This window comes from Nannobrachium achirus (assembly GCF_963921795.1).
Source record: "Nannobrachium achirus genome assembly, chromosome: 19".
Taxonomy (NCBI): Eukaryota; Metazoa; Chordata; class Actinopteri; order Myctophiformes; family Myctophidae; genus Nannobrachium; species Nannobrachium achirus.
In genome coordinates this window covers 47466435-47487201 of record NC_137826.1, presented here as the reverse complement: position 1 = coordinate 47487201, position 20767 = coordinate 47466435, and the positions used below count along the sequence as shown (strand labels likewise).

At 46.0% G+C, this 20767-nt stretch overlaps 1 protein-coding gene across 1 annotated transcript in view; it reads left to right on the top strand.

Annotated features, from left to right (window-relative positions):
* The window catches only part of ppm1e (protein phosphatase, Mg2+/Mn2+ dependent, 1E), a gene marked incomplete at both ends in the record, with an annotated part of 87888 nt that extends 76349 nt beyond the window's left edge, over positions 1–11539 (top strand). The window contains 6 exons of the mRNA XM_080749512.1: positions 2248–2436; positions 3848–3991; positions 4835–4928; positions 9828–10006; positions 10595–10822; positions 10907–11539. Coding sequence (XP_080605638.1) covers positions 2248–2436; positions 3848–3991; positions 4835–4928; positions 9828–10006; positions 10595–10822; positions 10907–11539 — 1467 coding nt within the window. The remainder of the gene's footprint in view (positions 1–2247; positions 2437–3847; positions 3992–4834; positions 4929–9827; positions 10007–10594; positions 10823–10906) is intronic.
* Between the last annotated feature and the right edge of the window lie 9228 nt (positions 11540–20767).

Sequence of the window (20767 nt, the reverse complement as noted above, 5' to 3'; positions counted from 1 at the left end):
GTTAATTGACATTAATACCTACTTAATTACAGGAGACGGATGAGAAGGTGGCACCAGTACACAGTAACATTCTCATTGTTACTTTAACTGTGAGCGTGCACAAATGGAACCACAGTTCAAAGTAACACTGATGACTTACTTACTAGATGGATTATCAGTTTACATCTAAAACAGATTGGCAGATTACTCTACACCAGGGTTCCCCGATTAGTTTTCCCCAAGGGCTGAATTATGTCTAGGGTACCAAGCCGGTACCAAGCCGTACCAACATTGCAGGGGGGCGACGGTGGCGTTCCCGCTACTCCAGCGCCAGTTTTCATCGTTGTCGGGTGAAAATCTTGTATGTCCAAAACCGTTCGTTTTGAATTTATCATTTTAGATCTGCTGTTTTCACTACTTTTGTGCGACGGCCTTGTATGATTTGTGAAAGAACGTACAAATTTGAAGATACGAGATTTCTACCCGACAACGACGATATACTAGTGTTGTTGCTGCTCTTATACCACCATTATTACTGGGGTTGGTGTGGGCCAGACAGTAGCCCCCCGCGGGCCGCAAATGGCCCGCAGGCCGCCTATTGGGGAACCCTGCTCTACACCATACATGGGCAACTGGCGGCCCGGGGGCCACATGCAGCCCCCAACTTCACTTAATGCGGCCCGCTGGTTATGACTGGAATACTGATATATTATTGATTTCAGCTGTTACAATTCCAACCATGCAAACATGACTCACTTTAATTATTCAGTCTATATTAGTAGCTTAATGACTTAGCACTAGTCTTTTTTATATTCAATGTATTTGTATTTAAGCTCATGAAGTTAACACAAGAACATATAAATGCATTTGAAAAATGTTACTTTTCATGGTTCCAATTCAAAAATTGCACTGTGACACATTTTGAGCTTGTAGATTGGCTATTTTTGAGTGTATATGCATCGTGACCCTTGCGGCCCTCTGGAGTTAAGGTAAAAATATAGTGGCCCTCTCATTATTAAAGTCGCCCACCCCTGCTCTACACAGACATGAATAATATCTGTGTATCAAATCTGATATGGTATGTTTTTTTTGCCATACACGTCATGTGTCACATTCTGTTTTGTGGCTTTTGAGGTAACAGTTAGGATGGATACATGCATAATACAGATACCTGTGTGCTTTCTATTTGCTCTGCTGTTGTAAGCACAGTATAGTAAGGTGGCGGAGGGCAAATAACTTTTATTAGCCGTGGCCAAATATGCCTAACATATCAATTTGGAGGTCCTTGACATGAAAATGTTTGACAACCACTGGCATAGACCCCTCTATTTAACCCATTAAAAACGTTTTTATGCTCTGACTATTGAAAATCGTGACCAATGTATTTTCTTTTTGCGACCATAGGTCGCACTTACTACAGAAAGCTGCTCGAGGTGTCTGTCCGTCCGTCCGTCCGTCCGTCCGTCCGTCACACACGTCACACGTGTGTGACGGACGAATAGGTACCGCCAAGGCGGTACCTATTCGTCCGCCTTGGCGGCGCGGAGACCCCACCCCTCATTTCTCACATGGCCCTCTAGCGCCACCATGAGGCCGATTCAGATTTTGCCCTAAAATCACGAAAATCACTACACAGTATGTCTACACTCATGTCATCAACATGCTCAGGAAGATTTTGGAAAAACACATTTTTGCTCTATTTGTGGAGATAAGTGACCTACGGTCGCTTATCTCCCGATTAGGGAGTCTTACTGGTAATATATATTTACTATGCCTGGGGGTGTGCACAGTATATGAGGGATTGAATGTACGAGTCTCAGAAGTAATGTTGGAGAACCCAGGGCAGAATAGTCACCATTGATGTCCAGTTGTGCAAAACCTGTTGTATCAGTCTGTCTGGCTGGCACTCCTTTATACCCATACGGTATATGGTGTCATCTCCAAATTTGAGCACTGTAGTGAGTCAGTGATGTCAGTCAGTGATGTCAGTGAGTGATGTAATTTGGGCATTGTTTCAGCATGCGGCTGTTTACCATGGTGGCAACACTGTTTAGTATCAGTGATGTCAGCATGCAGAAAGGCGGGCAGACGGACAGACATTCGCTAAATTAATTGTTAGATTTATTTGGGCACAACAGGTTAAAAGTAACATACTTTTACAGCAGGATTGGATCCCAGTGTCCCATGTATCACTGTCCTTGCCAACATGGCGTGTCAGACTTCAGTCTCTTAACTGTAACTCTTTAACGTGTTCCCCTCCCCCCACAGGACCAGGAGGAGCAGGCGTTCTTCGCGGTGTACGACGGCCACGGCGGCGTGGACGCCGCCATCTACGCCGCCAACCACCTCCACGTCAACCTGGTGCACCAGGAGAGCTTTAGGTCCGACCCCAGCGAGGCGCTCTGCAGAGCCTTCAAGGTCACCGATGAGCGCTTCATCAAGAAAGCCTCGCGCGAGGTAAGGTCTGTCACCGCTATGTACACCCAGGGAGGGTCCCCAGATGCCACTCGTCGGTTTGTAGTCCTTAGGGTGGTTGTGTTCCATTCTCGAACCTTCTTTTAATCGCAACAGTTCAACTCACTTCACTTCAATTTGTTGTATCTTTGTGTGTATGCGTGTGTGTGTGTGTGTGTGTGTGTGTGTGTGTGTGCGCGTGTGTGCGTGTGTGTGCGCGTGTGTATGTCTCTATCACTGGTGGGAAAAGTACTCACAAGTTGTACTTAAATAAAAGTATCAATACTGCACTATAGATGTACTCCGTACAAGTAAAAGTCCAGAGTTCAAAATGTACTTGAGTAAAAGTATGATAGTATTGGCATCAAAGAGTATTTAAAGTACCAAAAGTAGAAGTATGAAATGTTTGAAAATAGCAGATCTACGAGCTCACAGTGAGCTTGTAGATCTGCTATTTTCAAACCGCCTAGGTATGAAATAGGGCTAAAGTGGTTAATGTATGTTTTATAATATTATAATCTATGTTTGCAAAGTAACTAGTAACTAAAGTTTTCAAATAATTGTAGTGGAGTAAAAGTTAAATATTTGGATCTGAGATGTAGTGGAGTAGAAGTAAAAAATGTAAATAATGGTAACACTTTCTATGAAGCCCACATTTATAAAGCATTATGAGGGCATCCATAATGCATTATAATGCATTCAAGTAAAGTACAAATACTTTAAAAGTGTACTTAAGTACAGTACTTAAGTCAGGGGTCGGCAACCCAAAATGTTGAAAGAGCCATATTGGACCAAAAAAACTAAAAACAAATCTGTCTGGAGCCGCAAAAAATGTAAAGCCTTATATAAGCCTTATAATGAAGGCAACACATGCTGTAAGTGTCTACCGGTATATTAGCTATATTAGCCTACTATCAAAATGATTAAGGAGGCTACAAATACATAATGAGCATTCATGATTAAATGTTTATTTTCCTGCAGCGCATCCTGAAGACAATGTTGAAATGTAATATTTATTCTACACATTTTTACAGCATTGGAAAACGTTAAGAATGTTTGTGTCATGTCTGTCCTCCTACAGAAACCGTATTAAAACAAAAAATATATTCCCCCCCCCCCCATCTTTTTCCATTTTCATACATTTTTGAAAAAGCTCCAGGGAGCCATTAATGCGGCGCTAAAGAGCCGCATCCGGCTCTAGAAACGCGGGTGGCTGACCCCTGACTTAAGTAAATGTACTTGGTTGCTTTACACCACTGGTCTCTGTGTGTGTGTGTGTGTGTGTGTGTGTGTGTGTGTGTGTGTGTGTGTGTGTGTCTGTGTGTGTGTGTGTGTGTGTGTGTCTGTGTGTGTGTGTGTGTGTGTGTGTGTGTCTGTGTGTGTGTGTGTGTGTGTGTGTGTGTGTGTGCATCAGAACCTGCGGTGTGGCTCCACCGGGGTGGTGACCTTCCTGCGGGGCAGGATGCTGTATGTGGCCTGGCTGGGAGACTCTCAGGTCATGCTGGTCAGGAGGGGAGAGGCTGTGGAGCTGATGAAACCTCACAAACCAGACCGAGAGGTAGGTACACACACGCACACACACGCACGCACGCACGCACGCACGCACGCACGCACGCACGCACGCACGCACGCACGCACGCACGCACGCACGCACGCACGCACACACACACACACACACACACACACACACACACACACTAGGGATGGGACGATAAGCAATATTATCGTTTATCGTGATAAAAAACACTCACGATAATCGTATCGTGATGATTTAATTTATCGTGATATCGTCCTCCATCATGCACTAGTCTGGGATCAATTCACCTTTTATTTGCAGAGTGTATATATATATATATATATATATATATACACGTACTTGATACAGTCTTTTTTCCACTCTCTATCAAATGTCTTTGCCAAAAAAACGCGTCACAATGCGACACGTTGTGAGCTTGTAGATCTGCTATATTTTGGCATATGTTCCGCCCCAGGATAATGGATTTTGATTATCGCGATAATATCGTAAATCGTGATTTCTTTTGTCAGAATAATCGTGATATGACATTTTCATATCGTCCCATCCCTAACACACACACACACACACACACACACACACACACACGCACACACACACACACACACACACACACACACACACACACACACACACACACACACACACACACACACGCACACACACACACTGTAGACTGTTTCTCATACTCAGTGGAAGGAGATTTGTCTTATCTGTATTGTGTAACACTGAGATACAACCAAGATACAATGATTGATCATTATAATAAAAACATTCATCCGACCACTTTACACAGGCAGGCTGTCGGCTTGTACACCTAACTAACTCCAACAACTGATCTGTGTGTCTGCGTGCGTGTGTTTGCAGGATGAGAAGCAGAGGATCGAGGCGCTAGGAGGCTGTGTCATCTGGTTTGGAACGTGGAGGGTTAACGGCAGTCTGTCAGTCTCCAGGTCTATAGGTAAACGTCACCCATACAGTCTGTCTCAGGGATGGGACGATAAGCGATACTATCGTTTATCGCGATAATAAACACTCAAGATAATCGTATCGTGGAGATTTAATTTATCGTGAAATCGTCCTCCGTCATGCACTGGGATCAATTCACCTTTTATTTGCCGAGCTGCATATCTGGTACCACTTAAACCCCCTATTGGTAAAAAATACTTATGATATACATACTTTTTTACACTCGATACGTTGTGAGCTTGTAGATCGCTATTTTTTGGCAAATGTTCCCCCCCAGGATAATGGATGTTGGGGATATTTTGATTATCGCGATGATATCGTAAATCACGATTTCTTTGGTCACAATAATCGTGATATGTTCATATGGTCCCGTCCCCAGTCTGTCTGTGTGCAGACCAAGCCCCCAGAACCCTGGGGGCGCCCTGAAACCAAATGGACATGGTGGCCGTTTTGAGGTACTGCAGTTGGGTCTACTCACATGAACGCGCGTCTAGGCTTCTTTGTATTGACGCGCGTTCATACCGGAAGTGCTCGTTCATGAAGCGCGTCCATGAACACAAATTATGACGAAAAATGCGTCACAGTGGCCCCACTACGTCACGGTTTTACTACGCGGAAGGAGGGGTGAAAACGCTTCATGCGCTGGGTGAGCAACTCAATGCATGTGGACGGGCAGGGATATCTGGTGTCCTCTCTATTCTTATTATAGAGCATCGCAGTTGAAGCCCCACCCCGTCCTCACTCTGGTGTCGGAAGCGTTTTCCGCATTCATTTCTTCCATAGACATTTCATAAAGTATTTATTTAAACGTTTTTAAGCCTTGGACAAAGCCACCTCGGCTGGAGAGGGATCATGTCAATATTCACATTGAATGCAAAGATTAATTAGAGCGCTGAAAAAAAGGACAGGGTACAAGACTGTGTACATCATTATTTTTAAAATCGCGGAAACTACACTCCCAGAATGCCTTGCGAATGTTGTTGTTGTTTCCTGAAATACAGCCCTTAAATCACGCTCAGTTTAGTTGTCCAGGCCAGCATATGGCCTGAAATGTAGTGATTGGCATCTCTGTGGACTCTCTTATCGTCATCTTTAACACAGTGCATCATATTTGTAAAAGAAAGTATTCGCTCACGCAGTTCTGCTGATGTGCAATAATCTGCCGGGCAGACAGGGGGCAGTAAGCTACTTCCGCGGTAACCGCAAGATATGTGAAAGAAGAAGAAGCTAGACCAATCACAGACGTCGTTTTTATGTTTAGCATTATGGGAAATGCAGTTCTTCTCCGTGCGATCTTGATTAAAACGTGTTTTTAATAAAACTAGAGTGATTGCATACATACTCGGGGGTTCTACAGGAGCATATGGAACCATTTTACAACCACCAGCCTAGTGGTAAGTGTACATTGAATTGCTACGACTTTGTGGCTGATAATGAAAAATCCTATGGTAAATATGAATGGCCAGCTTGCTTCCGACACCTCACTGCGATGCTCTATAACTCTATGGTGCAGACCCATAGGTACACATCCTACCAAAGGAAACAGAGCTGGCACATGATCCCTTGGAGGGTTACAGTAGGTGCAGCAGGAGCAACGGAAATCACAGGCAAAACTAAAATACAACACTGTGATTTACAGGGCTTACAGGTCACAAAGCTTTATTGATTAACGCTTCGACCACAAAGTCTTCTTCAGACATCAGTTTAAAATACCTTTTATTGATTTTCAAAATGAAGCAATGAAAAAACAAGACAGTACACAAGGTCAACAAGTTCAAAGCATAAAAGTGCAGGGAAGAAAAGACAACACGAAACAAGACAAATACCAAAATGTAATAGATAAACCCCCCCAGAGCGCTGCTATATTCAATTACCAAAGATCAGGAGAACTGCTCCTGCTCCAGGAAGGACATGAAATGAAGAGTTTGTGTCAACTCTGTCAGACATCCTGGGCACCTCCTTTCCCTTTCTAGCACGTTAAAATGAGCTTCTTCTTCGGGACAGATCCATACTGTAGGTCAGTGTTTCTCAACCTGTGCCTGGGGACCTTTGGTGTGCCCCTGAGAAGGGCCAAGTGTGCCCCTTTAAACTGCTTGAAAGCCAGTATTGTATTTATCATTTTAGAAATGATTTAAACTAGTGAAAACAGCCGATCTACAAGCACACAACGCCTCGCGGTGCGAGGCGTTGTGTGCTTGTAGATCGGCTGTTTTCACTACTGTTGTGCGACAGCCTTGTATGATGAAGCAGGGCTTTACTTTGCGAAGAAACATACAAATTTGAAACTTGGAGATACTAGGTTTCTTCCCGACAGTGACGATATTTACCCCCCCGTATTATGTTGGTGTGCCCATGGATTCTTGGGACATGAAAAGTGTGCCCATGCAGAAAAAAGGTTGAGAAAAACTGCTGTAGGTAAACATCAAACTTTGATCCTCTATAGCAGGGGTCGGCAACCTTTTTTGAAATTAAGTGCCATGTCTTTAGTTTCTAGAAGGTCAGTTGTACCATGTCAACATTCATTGTAATGACACAACATTCTGACATGTTTTGATTGGCAGGACATTGTTATAACGATCATTAGACGCACAATAATCCATCTATCTCCCCGACTCCCTCCCCAGTCAAAGCTGAGATTTGAATGTAGAATTATGTGCAGGGTATAATTTCCAGTGAATTAGGTGACTTAATTGAATTGACCACGTTGAAAAAAAAGAAAAGGACAAAAAAAAAAGAAAAAGAAATAATATATATACATCTGCCAGTGTGCCAGTGATCACCCTCCCCTGTGCCCATGTTGGCAACCGTGCCTAAGGTTGCCTACCCCTGCTCTACAGTATCTATTCTATACACTCCCAACATCCCCAAGATCAATTCTGGCTCAGTTGCCGGTTTCCCCCCTCTCTCTGCTCTTACTTTCCTGTCTTGTTTCTTTCAAGCAAGTAGAAATGCCCCTGCCGTCGTCAGTTAGTTCAGTAGAAATGCCCCTGCCGTCAGTTAGTTCAGTAGAAATGCCCCTGCTGTCGTCAGTTAGTTCAGTAGAAATGCCCCTGTCGTCAGTTAGTTCAGTAGAGATGCCCCTGCTGTCGTCAGTTAGTTCAGTAGAAATGCCCCTGCCGTCAGTTAGTTCAGTAGAACTGCCCCTGCCGTCAGTTAGTTCAGTAGAGATGCCCCTGTCGTCAGTTAGTTCAGTAGAGATGCCCCTGCTGCCGTCAGTTAGTTCAGTAGAAATGCCCCTGCCGTCAGTTAGTTCAGTAGAGATGCCCCTGCCGTCAGTTAGTTCAGTAGAGATGCCCCTGCCGTCAGTTAGTTCAGTAGAAATGCCCCTGCCGTCAGTTAGTACAGTAGAAATGCCCCTGCCGTCAGTTAGTTCAGTAGAAATGCCCCTGCCGTCGTCAGTTAGTTCAGTAGAAATGCCCCTGCCGTCAGTTAGTTCAGTAGAAATGCCCCTGCTGTCAGTTAGTTCAGTAGAAATGCCCCTGCTGTCAGTTAGTTCAGTAGAAATGCCCCTGCTGTCAGTTAGTTCAGTAGAAATGCCCCTGCCGTCAGTTAGTTCAGTAGAAATGCCCCTGCCGTCAGTTAGTTCAGTAGAAATGCCCCTGCCGTCAGTTAGTTCAGTAGAAATGCCCCTGCCGTCAGTTAGTTCAGTAGAAATGCCCCTGCCGTCAGTTAGTTCAGTGTCTCCGACATGATGAGGCTTCCCTTTGTGCCGGGATGCGAGAAACTGCAGACCTTCTAAGCAGTGCGGTGTCAAAAAGTCTGATATGTTAAAAGACCTTGTCCTCCTCTGCCAAGAACTACCCAGCAGACTGTCTTCTCTCAGTTCCACGCAGGCGCTAGCGGAAATGTCAGCACTCTTCTCGGATTCCCAGGGGGGGATTCCAAATTCGTCAAAAGAAAAGTACATCCTACGTCTTTTTTCCTAAGCACTGTTCCGTGACCTCGATGGGAAATGTCACGAGGTCAAGGAATGATGTGAAGTATAGAAGTCATTAAGGACTGGAAAAGACAGCCGCAGTGCTGAGAATCCCATCACATTCACACTTAGGCTATGGTGTAGTGTGGCAGTGGATGATGAATAGATGTGGGTCTGCCATGGTGTCCAAAAGGAAATGCCTGTATAAATGCTGTCTGACTAGAAGCAGGGACAAAATATATCGTCTCTAGGGCGCAGAGGCATGGAATGGTAACCGGAACGCGCGCCCCAATTTCTTTTCGCGGGCTGCTCGTCCCCAGTGGTTCTTGTATTTGTTTTACTGAGGGCTAGCCGTAGTTTTACTGAGGATACCTTTCTAAGGAGAAGTGATAATTACCCAGGGGCATAGTTCCGCCGATTTAAAACGAATCCAATACGGAACAAAAACTTCCTATGTTTGGCCACTAGTTGCGCTGTTTTCCCCCCGCGAGGTACCAAAAAGAATTTGTCTACATTGGACCCTATTCGTTTTCCCCTTTGATTTTCTAACCTTAATAAACTTTGTCATAAATACTTTATGGTTCCTGTCGCTAGTGAAAAACTGCCTTTCAATCACCATGATATGCGTTTTGTGCAAATATGGTCCCATTTATGTTAAAATTGATGATAAATTTGCAGGGGGAGTGACCAACTAAACTGATACCAGCTGGCTGTGTTCTTCTTCTTGTGCTTTATTTCGGGAGGCTCAACACCACATTCTCCCATGTATCCCTGCGGTTCCATGTGACCGTTGGCAGCCAATAGCATTCCTTATGATTCCTTGGGTACCATTCAAACATTGATGGCGACACCCATACAAGGGACAAATAAAAACTAATTTTCGCAGCATAAAAACCAATGGCTTCTTATCGTCCATATTTTTTTCCAGTCTATGTAATTACCTCACCCTCCTTCTTATCGCGTCCATCTCCCCAGGCGACAACGAGCACAAGCCCTACATCTCGGGCGACGCGGACCATGCCACCTTCCCCCTGGACGGCTCAGAGGACTACCTGATCCTGGCCTGCGACGGCTTCTGGGACACGGTGACGCCGGACGAGGCGGTGCGCGTGGTCTCGGACCACCTGACGGAGAACGCCGGAGACACGGCCATGGTGGGTGTGTGTGTGGTGGCAGACGTTTATAGAGCAGGGTTTTTCAAAGACAAATATTTAGTATTCAATGATATTTAGTATCATTTTAAACTTGAAGTACAAAGTTATTTTCAGTCAGTTCTAACCAAAATGGCTATTATCTAAACGTTTTCCTCGCAACATAATCACTAACATATCGTGCACTGTCTGGCAGAAACCTTGTATCTCCAAGTTTCAAATGTGTAAGTCTTTTGGTAAAGACTGTCGCACAAAACTAGTGAAAACAGCCGATCTACAAGCACATCGCGAGGCGTTGTGTGCTTGTAGATCTGCTGTTTTCACTAGTTTAGTACATTTTATAGATGATATATACAAAACGAACGGTTGGTTTCCACCCGACAACGACGATATGCTATAAATATAAGGTGCTGGGAGTGAGTCGTGAGAATTATAATGTAGGGGTGCCCTGAGACAAAAAAGTTTGGGAACCCCTGGTTTATAGAGTGCCAAATGATATGTATTGTGTACTTGTTGGCCTTCCATTCAGACTCACTGAAGGTCTAGTGTCTGAACCTTCTCCTGACTGGACCTTCATGTGTTCCACCGCAGGTCGCCCACAAGCTGGTGGCGTCGGCCCGCGACGCCGGCTCCAGCGACAACATCTCCGTCATCGTGGTGTTCCTGCGCGACCCGCGCTGCCCGCACCCCCCGCCCCCCATGCTGGTGGTGGGCAGCGAGGCAGACATGGCAGAGGAGGAGGAGGCGGGCACGGGAGTGGGCGTGGGAGTGGGTGAGGCGGCGGAGCCGGACGAAGAGGAGGCGCCCGAGGCCCCGGGGGCGACTGAGGCGGACACCGAGGAGGAGGAGAACGAGGAGGAGGAGGAGGTGGAGGAGATGAGGGGAGGGGGCGGGGGGGAGAAGGGCAGCAGCACGGGCGCCGGGAGCAAGCAGTGGGGCAGCCGGGGGAAGCAGTGCTCTGCGCCCGCCGACCTCGGCTACGAGGACCGCATGGACTCCTTCACCGACCGGACCAGCCTCAGCCTGCTGGGGGCGGGGGAGGGCAGGGTCTCGCTGACCGCCCCGGCGCACGTCCCCTCGCCGGCCCCCTCCTCGCGGGGCGGCGACAGCCTGGCACCCTCCGGGGGCTGGGGGTCCTCCTCCGGGGACTGGGGGTCATCCTCCGGGGGCTGGGGGTCATCCTCCGGGGTCCGCGTCTTCCGCCCAACCCGGAGGCCCAGAGCCAAGCCCTGCGTCCCCGCCTGCCTCGATGAGCAGTCCGCCACCGGCCTCCCGTCAGACCCGATGTGGGCCCTGGCGGCGCCCGGCCTTGAGGAGCAGCAGCAGCAGGGCAGACGCCAGCGGAGGATGGCGTCGTGCGGCGCCGCGGCGGGGGGTCCCCGGTGGAGCCCCAGGAGGAGGAGGCTGACGGGTAGAGACGGACGCCTCCCAGGCTCCTCTCATCCCAGCGTGCCCTGCTCCCGGCGCCGCGCCGCCGCCGAGACCCGGCCCGGGGTGGCGGCGGCCCGATCCCTCCACCTCGACACCTGCCTCTGAAGAGGCAACACCTCTTCAGACCCTCCACCCTGATCTCCCACAAGCTCCTCCATCCACCCAAACAACATGCCCACCCCACCCCACGCTGCATCTGCTCTGTATCCCCGCCCCCCCCCCCTCTCAACCACCCCAAACAACCTCTTCACGTTTCGTTTGTAGCAGCTATGGCTCACGGAGGAGCCGCTGTCCACCTGACGACTAGCATCATCTGCCGCTCAGGGTGAAGAGCGCCCCTCCCCCCCGTCGATGGGTGAAAACGGCGGCAGTGATGCCCGAGGCTGCAAGCTGTGTAGTCCAGTGGTTCTCAACCTTTTCAGGCAGCGGCCCCCAAAATAATCATATTTTAACTGGGGACCCCCCCACCCTGACAAGCATTAATAGTTGATGCTTTGCATTTTGTATAACACGGTTCTGTTGTGAAAATAGCTGATCTACATGCTCACAACGCCTCGCAACTGCCTCTAACATTTGACAATTTGGCCGATGTTTAATTTGTCATTTTAGAGGTATTAAAAAGTCCTTAAGTCGTCACTTTAGAAATGTGCAGATACACTTAAACTTTAGGTTGGTTTGTTTACTGTTGAGGGAGAAAACAATGTTGCGCATTAAGTTAATCATCTAGGGACCCCCCCCCCAAAAAAAATAAAATAATTTGAGGACCCCCCGACCCACAGGTTGAGAACCACTGAGGTAGAGCGTATAACCTGCCTCCTCAAACTCCCCTCCGCCCCACAGACATGCACTGTAACTCGGGTGGGGAGGGGGCAGAACAATCAAGCAGGGCAGCTGCGTGGTTCTCTCTCTCTCCCCCCATCGGAAGAGACGAAACGCATCCATCATCATCAACCCACCCACTCTCTCTCTCTCTGTCCATAGATAAAACGCTTTAAAAACAGGATTATAAGATTAAGCAGTCACTTACCTGAACCACGGCAACATGTAGAGCGATATGTACTCCAAGCGGGAAGGGGGGAACGGGGACGGCGGGGGGGGGGGGGGGGGGGGGGGGGACACACCATAGAGGGGGATAATGGTGTTGAGTAGGAGGGGGGAGGGTATTGTTAAGAAATTATATTCTATTTATAGTCTTTTGTCGGATCACATGGTTCTCTTTGTCGCGTAGACTTGCTTCTTGGACATGCCTGCCGCGAGGCTGCGTTTACACGGAGAGAGGAACGAGGAGCAGGAGAGACTTCCCAGCAGGCTTGAGACTTGACTGTATGTGTGTCAAGTGCCCTGTTTTTTTTTGTTTTTTTTTTTTAAGTAGAGGCTCTTTTCGACTGCTAGAGCTAGAGCAGGGGTCTTCAAAAGGGGGTCCGGGGCCCCTAGGGGGTCCTCAGAGTTACTACAGGGGGGCCGCCAAATCTTTGTGTGATAGAAAAGCTCACAAAGCCTCGCGCTGCGAGGCGTTGTGAGCTTGTAGATCGGATATTTTCGGCAAAGAGGTTTGGTGTAGAGGGGAAAAAGAGCAGACTAAGTACAAAGGGAAAGGTCAAGTTTATTAAGTATTGACGGTTCAAGTGGTTAAATATCTGAAAACACAAATTGACATGAATCCAAAATACACTGATGATTGTGCTGTCAAACAATGACACTATATGCAATCTATGAACAGGTTGTGGGGGTCCCTGCTTCATCTCTCTCAACTAAGGGGTCCTTGGCCTGAAAAGTTGAAGACCCCTGGACTAGAGGGAAACTGTGTTCCCATCATGCACCACGGCTGGCTGTGTGCTAATCCTCCTGGGTTCTGGATTCCCCCAGAACTTCACAAATGGATCATTTGTTTTTTCGAAAATAGCTGATCTACAAACTCTATATCTATAAAGCAGGGGTCTTCAACAGGGGGTCCGGGACCCCTAGGGGGTCCTCCAAACCTTTGTGATAGGATCATTCTTTTAAATGAACAACATCCCTATTCTGAGAAGAACTTTAGCCGAAAATAACAGCAGCACGAGGCGTTGAGAGCTTGTAGATCGGCTATTTTCGGCAAATAGGTTTGGTGTAGAGGTAAAAAAAGAGCAGACCAAGTACAGAGTGACAGGTCAAGTTAACGAAAAACACGGATCGAAACATAGACTGATGACAGTGCGGTCAAACAAGTCTATGAATCTATCCGTGAAATTGATTTGAAATCTGCATCATGCAATATGTAGAGGGGGGGGGGGGTCCCTGCTTCATCTCTCTCTCAGATAAGGGGTCCTTGGCCTGAAAACGTTGAAGACCCCTGCTATAAAGCACCTTCCGTGGTTCTGATTGTAAAATGGAAGAAAACAGGAACAAAATGAGACCCATCGCAGAACCTCAGGCAGAACCTCAACCCATCGCAGAACCTCACGCTGGAAAGTCTTCAGAGTTTATGGAAAGATTCGGTCGAAAGGAGCCATCAAAGTGTTGCCATTTTTTTGTAACCGGGCCAGGACCGTTCAGACCCCCTCCCCCCACTCCCTCCCACAGAACACGTGCCTTCCTCGTCTGTCACTCCAGCCTACCGTATCGTCCCACTGTATCGTCCCACTAACTCCCCAACCAGGAAAGAACATCAGCTCCATTTCAACTCCAACTCTGTATATAAACGGACACTGTTTAAGGACATGTTATATCACTGAGAAGGCGTGTGTATTTCCATGTGGTAACAACTCCCAACTGTGTGTGTGTCCTTTTAACACTTATATCTATCGACAAACGTAAAGCCATAATGCTGTCTTCGTCGCTGGGGGGAGGGGCAGTTGCACACGCCGTCGGTTCAAAACCCATAACGCGTCTCACCTCACTCACTGCTTCCCATGTCGAATCCATGTTGTGTTTTGTTTTGAACGCGATCACGCTCGAGATGCAACTCTGTTTTTTTTTCAGTAACCCTCAATGTGCCTCCTCTTTCCTGGCCCAGTCAACAGTTCTTATCCACTTTAAAACCCTCAAAGCCAAAGTGCAGTAACTATACGCAGATAATATCTAACTGATTAAAGGGTTTAAACGTGTTTCAACTGGTCAAAATGGGTTATTAGTACCGGTAGTCATGTTTTTACACTAATTGTAATATCTGTTCTTGAGGTAATTGTTTATCCCCCAAATGAACAAAAGCTCATTTGACCTTTGGGAAACACACATACGTCTGTGTTTCCTAAGACCTAGTTGCTGCTCTTTGGCTTTGTAGGGCAGCGTACTTTGATCACTTTTTCCAGTCTACACTAAATGTCTTCGCCAAAAAGATAGCCGATCTACAAGCTCACAACGTTGACTGTTTCCGTTTTCTCCGTCATTATAAGCTATGTGGACGCTGGGGTTCCACCTGGTTAAAAACAAGCCCGTCAAGCTAAGGATCTAATGTCACTGGAACAAGCGTTTCAACTCTCATAAGTATTGTCGACCTCGCAAGGTGGCGCCATCTTGAGAGATTTGCGTGCCACATATTAAAACAGCTGTTTTTGGAAACAATGTCAGGTCAGTTACTGCTAATGCACCTACCGCCAGTAGGAGGCAGCGCAGCCTCAGTGAACGGCCGTGTAAATCGGTGGCTCTCAAAGTAGGATCTGCAGACCCCCAGGGGTCCTTGAGGCGGGCTCCAGGAGAGTTCCGCAGTTGAACCAATGGAACCAAATGGAGCTGGAATCTAGCCGTCAGTGTCACAAAAAAAAAAGTCAACTGAGAAAAAGTGGAAAAAACTGTTTACGACGCGTTACATATTCTAGGCTGTGTGTGTGTGTGTGTGTGTGCGCGCCAGACTCCTGAATACTTTGCGTACACTCTCCAAACATAGACCACACATACATAGCAGTTTTCTGATTTTTTTGTAAAGTCAGACATACAACATTGCTTGGCCGTATCATTGCTTCCTGTCCTGTCACTTAAGCCAGCTTTTGTCAGACTCTTTTTCTGAGAGCAAGAAAGCTGACACTATTTGTGTGCCCCCCTCACATTGCCTTGTGCTTCTGTACCCTGTTGTGTAATGAAAACAAAAATAAGACATTCACATATCTGTACTGTATGTGATCTGTATCCGTTCGGAGCTTCAAACAGTTCTTTTCAACTGCAAGAACTAAGTGAACCTTGTGTAAAGTATTTCACGGTTTCACAAATTTGTGTCCATACATAAATTTGTGGGGTGGTTCTGGTAATGGATGGAAAACACCATCCCAGAACGTCACAAGTTCGTCACTGGGAGGAGTTCCGGGTTTTTACGGAGGATTTCTGGGTTTTTACCTGCTTTGTAGTGCAGGGGTCTTCAACAGGGGGTCAGGGACCCCTAGGGGGTCCTCAGAGTTACTACAAGGGGGCCGCCAAATCTTTGTGTGATAGAAACTTGTTCTTATATTAACCACTTGAACCCTAGTGTCCATATTCTGAGAACTTTAGCCAAAAATAGCAGATCTATCTATCGGCTATTTGCGGCAAAGAGCTTTGAAGGGGGAAAAGAGCAGACTAAGTACAGAGTGAAAGGACACGTTTATTAAGTATTGACCGTTCAAGTGGTTAAATATCTGAAAACACACATTAACATGAATTCAAAATACACTGATGATCGTGCTGTGTCAAACAATGAAACTATATCTATGAAAAGATTGTGTGGGGGTCCCTGCTTCATCTCTCTCTCTCAACCAAGGGGTCCTTGGCCTGTTGAAGACCCCTGTTGTAGTGGAAAATAGTCTTCTGGCTCAGTCAGCGTTGTGACGCCGGGCTGTATGGAGGCTTAAACTACTGCAATACATGCGTCCATGACACCCACACGGCTGTCGTGATGTTGTTGTGTACATAATAATCTGCCAGTCACCCACAGAAGCAATAAAAAAGCAGAAAGGTCACCGTCATTCATTACTCCAGGTAAAAAATACCAGACACACGTCAAAAGCACCCCGATTTCCTCCTCCTCTCCTCTCAGCCGCGCAGCGATTTCCGTTCCTTTGGTGACGAAAACGGAACGGCGGTTTGGCCTTCTTCTCCCCTTCTTCCCTCCGATGTCGACATCACAGAGGCTGTCCGTGACTCTGCACTGGAACACAAAAAGTGTCCCCCCTCCCCTCCCGCACCTCTGTAAAAAGCAATAATGAAAGGCCCTTTTCTTTCGAAGGGGTTTGTCTTCACAGAACAGGGGGCGAGGCCCATGCAGCGCACTGAAAAACAAAGAAGGCCTCGGTCACACTTTGCACTGATATTTGAAAAAAAGGTGAACCGGAAAAAAGAACGCCGGTTCGTACACACACCCCCCCCCCCCTTCCCACCCTGTGAATCCTGCCTATTATATCGTCACTGTCGGACGAAACCTCGTATCTTCAAGTTTCACATTTTTTATTTTTTTCGCAAAGCAAAGCCCTGGTTCATCATACAAGGCCGTCGCACACAACGCCTCGCGGTGCGAGGCGTTGTGTGCTTGTAGATCGGCTGTTTTTGCTAGCTTAAATCATTTTAAAAATTATAAATACAAAACAAAAGTTTTTGGACATACAAGGTTTCCACCCGACAACGTCAATATCCTATAGATCTGAAATAACTGCCCGCGAATGTCCGCGTTCCACACGTTTCCCAGTCTTTGACCACGTAAAGCACCTATACTTTAAATAGCCGCAGTCTGCAAGATCATGGCGCGTTGCCATACATTAACGCAGTGGTTTTCATAAGCCTTTTCATATCTAGGTCCATTCGTTATTGGGCGTTTGAGCCACGGACCTCCATTTGATTAGATTTCGCCCATATTAGACCCCATCTCAAGAGTTAAGGGTCCGTTTGGTTACCAACTCCATCATTTAGCTAGGGACAACTTGTAACCCCCTCAAGGACCACTGGTTGAGAACCACTGCATTAATGTGTTTAGGGTTGGGATCTTTTTTTAACATTTAAACGATTCCGGACCCTTTGACGATTCCCAATTTAATGGTCCATTTGTACACTCTCAGAGTTATTAAATATAGTCCTTGTATAGCAGACATGAAGTTCACATACCAGCCTCTGACAGTGTGATTTAAAAATAAAGTTCTGGAAACTAAAAATGCAGGGGTAAAGTAACTACCGTAGGTACATTTACTTAAGTACTGTACTTAACCTTGCTTATTGAACACTTTTTAGGTGTTTGTACTTTACTTGAGTATTTCCAATGTCCAATACTTTCACTTCTACTCCACTAGGCCTACATTTCGGATCCAAATATTATACTTTTACTCAATTTATTTGAAAACTTTAGTTACTAGTTATATAGTTATATATATATAAATTATGATATTATAAAGCATAACCACTTTAGCCTTTAACCATTTTATACCTTGGCTATTTGAAAATAGCCGATCTACAAGCTCGTGACGCGTTGTGAGCTTGTAGATCTACTATTTTCAAACATTTTGTACTTTTACTTTTGGCACTTTAAAGGGGAGAACCACCCATTTTCAATATTGAAATATGTCATTAATATACCTTTGAGTTGTTATGTGGAAATAAGAAATATTGAAAAAGGGTTGTTCTCCTCTTTAAGTCCATTTTGATGCCAACACTTTCATACTTTTACTCAAGTACATTGCTACATTGCAGTATTGATACTTTTACTTAAATATATACTTTAGTACTTTTTCCACCACTGCAAAAATGCGATGGAACCCATTCCCATTCCTCAACGGTGGGTCCTGGTTCCCCCATGTTTCCGAATCCCAACCCTACAGTATAGACGCGTTGTGGTCTTGTAGATCCACTATTTCTGTCCGGTTTAAGCGTGGTTTGTATAGCCATGTCCTGTTGTTCGCTAGTTTTCTTTCCCTAGGAGGAAAAAGGGATAACCACGCCCCGAGCGTTTGTTTCCGGTGGAGATGATGGAGGCGCGCCGTCTCAGGCGACCTTGAGCCACGTGAGACATGCTACCGCCGAGCGAGCGGTAGCGAACGAGTCGCCGTGCCGAGCGTTGCGAAGGTTGCATGAGCCGACTCAGCGCTGTTAGAAGTTGTAAACCAGGGGGACAGAATAGTAAATCTTCGTCCCCCCGACTCTCGGCGCCTTCGTGCGGTCCAAGTGAACACAGCGGAGCGCTCCCTACCTCCGGTTCAGCCAATCACAAGCTTCCACGGGCGGGTCTTAACTGTGCCGCGACCAATCAAATGAGTTTGCGGCGTGGTTATCCCTTTTTTTTAAGAAAACTTGCGTCCTGTTCAGAAGTGAATGCCAGTGCCTGCAAGGTGACCTGACGCTGATGTGTGGGCACAGGCCACTGGACCTGATGCGTGGGCACAGGCCTGATGCGTGGGCACAGGCCTGATGCGTGGGCACAGGCCTGATGCGTGGGCAGGCCACCAGACCAAGCCATTCTGTTCTCCTCGGTCACTCCTGTCCTAGGGGTTTCACACACAAATAATGTTCTGTTCATTTAGGTTAACGACCACTATGGTAAATAAAAGAAAAAAGAAAAGAAAAAAAGAAAACTGTACTTGTAATGTCTGTGTTATGATGATAGTATATAAATATGTGTATCTTAACTGGTGACTATTATCATGTATATAAAGATTAGACCCAATCTTGCTCCGCTTGCCTGTGGTTTTTGTTTTGCTTTTGTCTCCTTCGTCATTTAACTTGGGATGGGGGTCTCTCTATCTGTCTGTGCCAAGGTTTTTTTTAGTTTTGCATTTAGGCTTTTTTTTTCTTTCTTTCTTATGAATTTTAGATTAGTATTGATTTGTTTTTCAAGCAGTTTTATAAGTTTTAGTCTTATTAGTTTTATTTTATTATACTATGGACGGGGTCATTCAAAAAGGTCATTGCTTGGTAACAAATGTATTCAGATTGAATCCTGGCACAGCAAGAACAAAAAGGATCAATTTCACAACCACCAAAATACTAGGCTTGTGTGTGAAATAAACGGACAAATCTGAAATCTAAGGACATTTGCTGTATGATTTTAGTTTGCTTTGTAAACACAATATGCTTTAAGTTAGTTGTTTTGTAAAGCTTAATTTCTATTTTATTTTGGAGCAGTAAGTGATATTTTTGTTGTTGTTAAAATAATAAGCTCTATGTTCCGATAGCAACCGTTGCTATAGACTAGAGTGTTTAATGTGGTACATTTATATAGCGCCTTTATCCAAAGCGCTTTACAGAGATTGTGCATTACATCAGTGTTTCTCAACCTGTAGGTCGGGACCCCCGACCCCCAGGGGGGTCCCCAAATTATTTGAGGGGGTCCCCAGATGATTAACTGGTTACATGTCATTCCGACATGTCTCCATTCCGACATGTCTCCATTCCGACACTAACCCTATACCTAACCCTAACCTCTATGGAAGTGTCGCCACTCCGACAATAAGAAGTCAATGTGGGAATGGAGACATGTCGGAATAGAGAGCAGCCCCCTGATTAACTGATGATTAATTGTTTTCTCACTCAACAGTAAACAAACCGACATAAAGTTAAAGTGTATAGAGGGTATCTGCACGTTTCTAAAGTAGCAATTTAAGGACTTTTTAAAACCTCTAAAATGATAAATTAAACATTTGCCAAATTGTCAAATATTAGAGGCAGAAATTTTGAAAATAGCCGATCTACATGCTCACAACGCCTTGCGTTGCGAGGCGTTGCTATCGGAAAAACACGGCCAGATCACGTATTAGGAGCGTATTATGAGTCACCAGCAAAAATGTAGGGTGTTTTCAATGAATCTATCATGGTTAAAATGGAGTTTGAAGTTACGATGGGTGTGTATGGGGAGAGGAGGGCCTGATAACATTCACTTCAAATATCTAAATATTGAAGCCCAGATTTTTTTTAATGTGTTTTCCCACTGGTTTTTGACCGGACAAAGACACATGTTGGAGCTATAGCTCCTGTTCCAGGTGCACGGCTCAAAAACAAACGTTTATCTAAGAGATGCTACGGAGCAGTTTGTCTGTCCTCGGGGTGGGTGTGGCGCTCCGGAGGCTCAGGCCAAGAGTCTTAACTAGAACGGTTCCACCCTCCTCCACCCGCCGGGCCCTGGCAGCGCCACGGACCCTTTTAATTACCCAGGATCAGGGACGTGCAGAGGATGTTAGAGAGGCAGGGGCTGACATTTCTAAAAGGGCCTTTTGGTGAAAATATCAAAAATCGCAGACCTCCAAGCTCACAACGGAGGTCGGCCATTTTCGGTGCACTGAACTATAAGCATAATCAAGTCAATACAAGAGATGTGGTGTAACTGGATGGATTTCTACGTAGAGAGAGCAATTCTTTCAACATGAGATGCTGCGTTCAAGTTCAGGAGAGTTTGGACAAGGCGATTATCTTGAA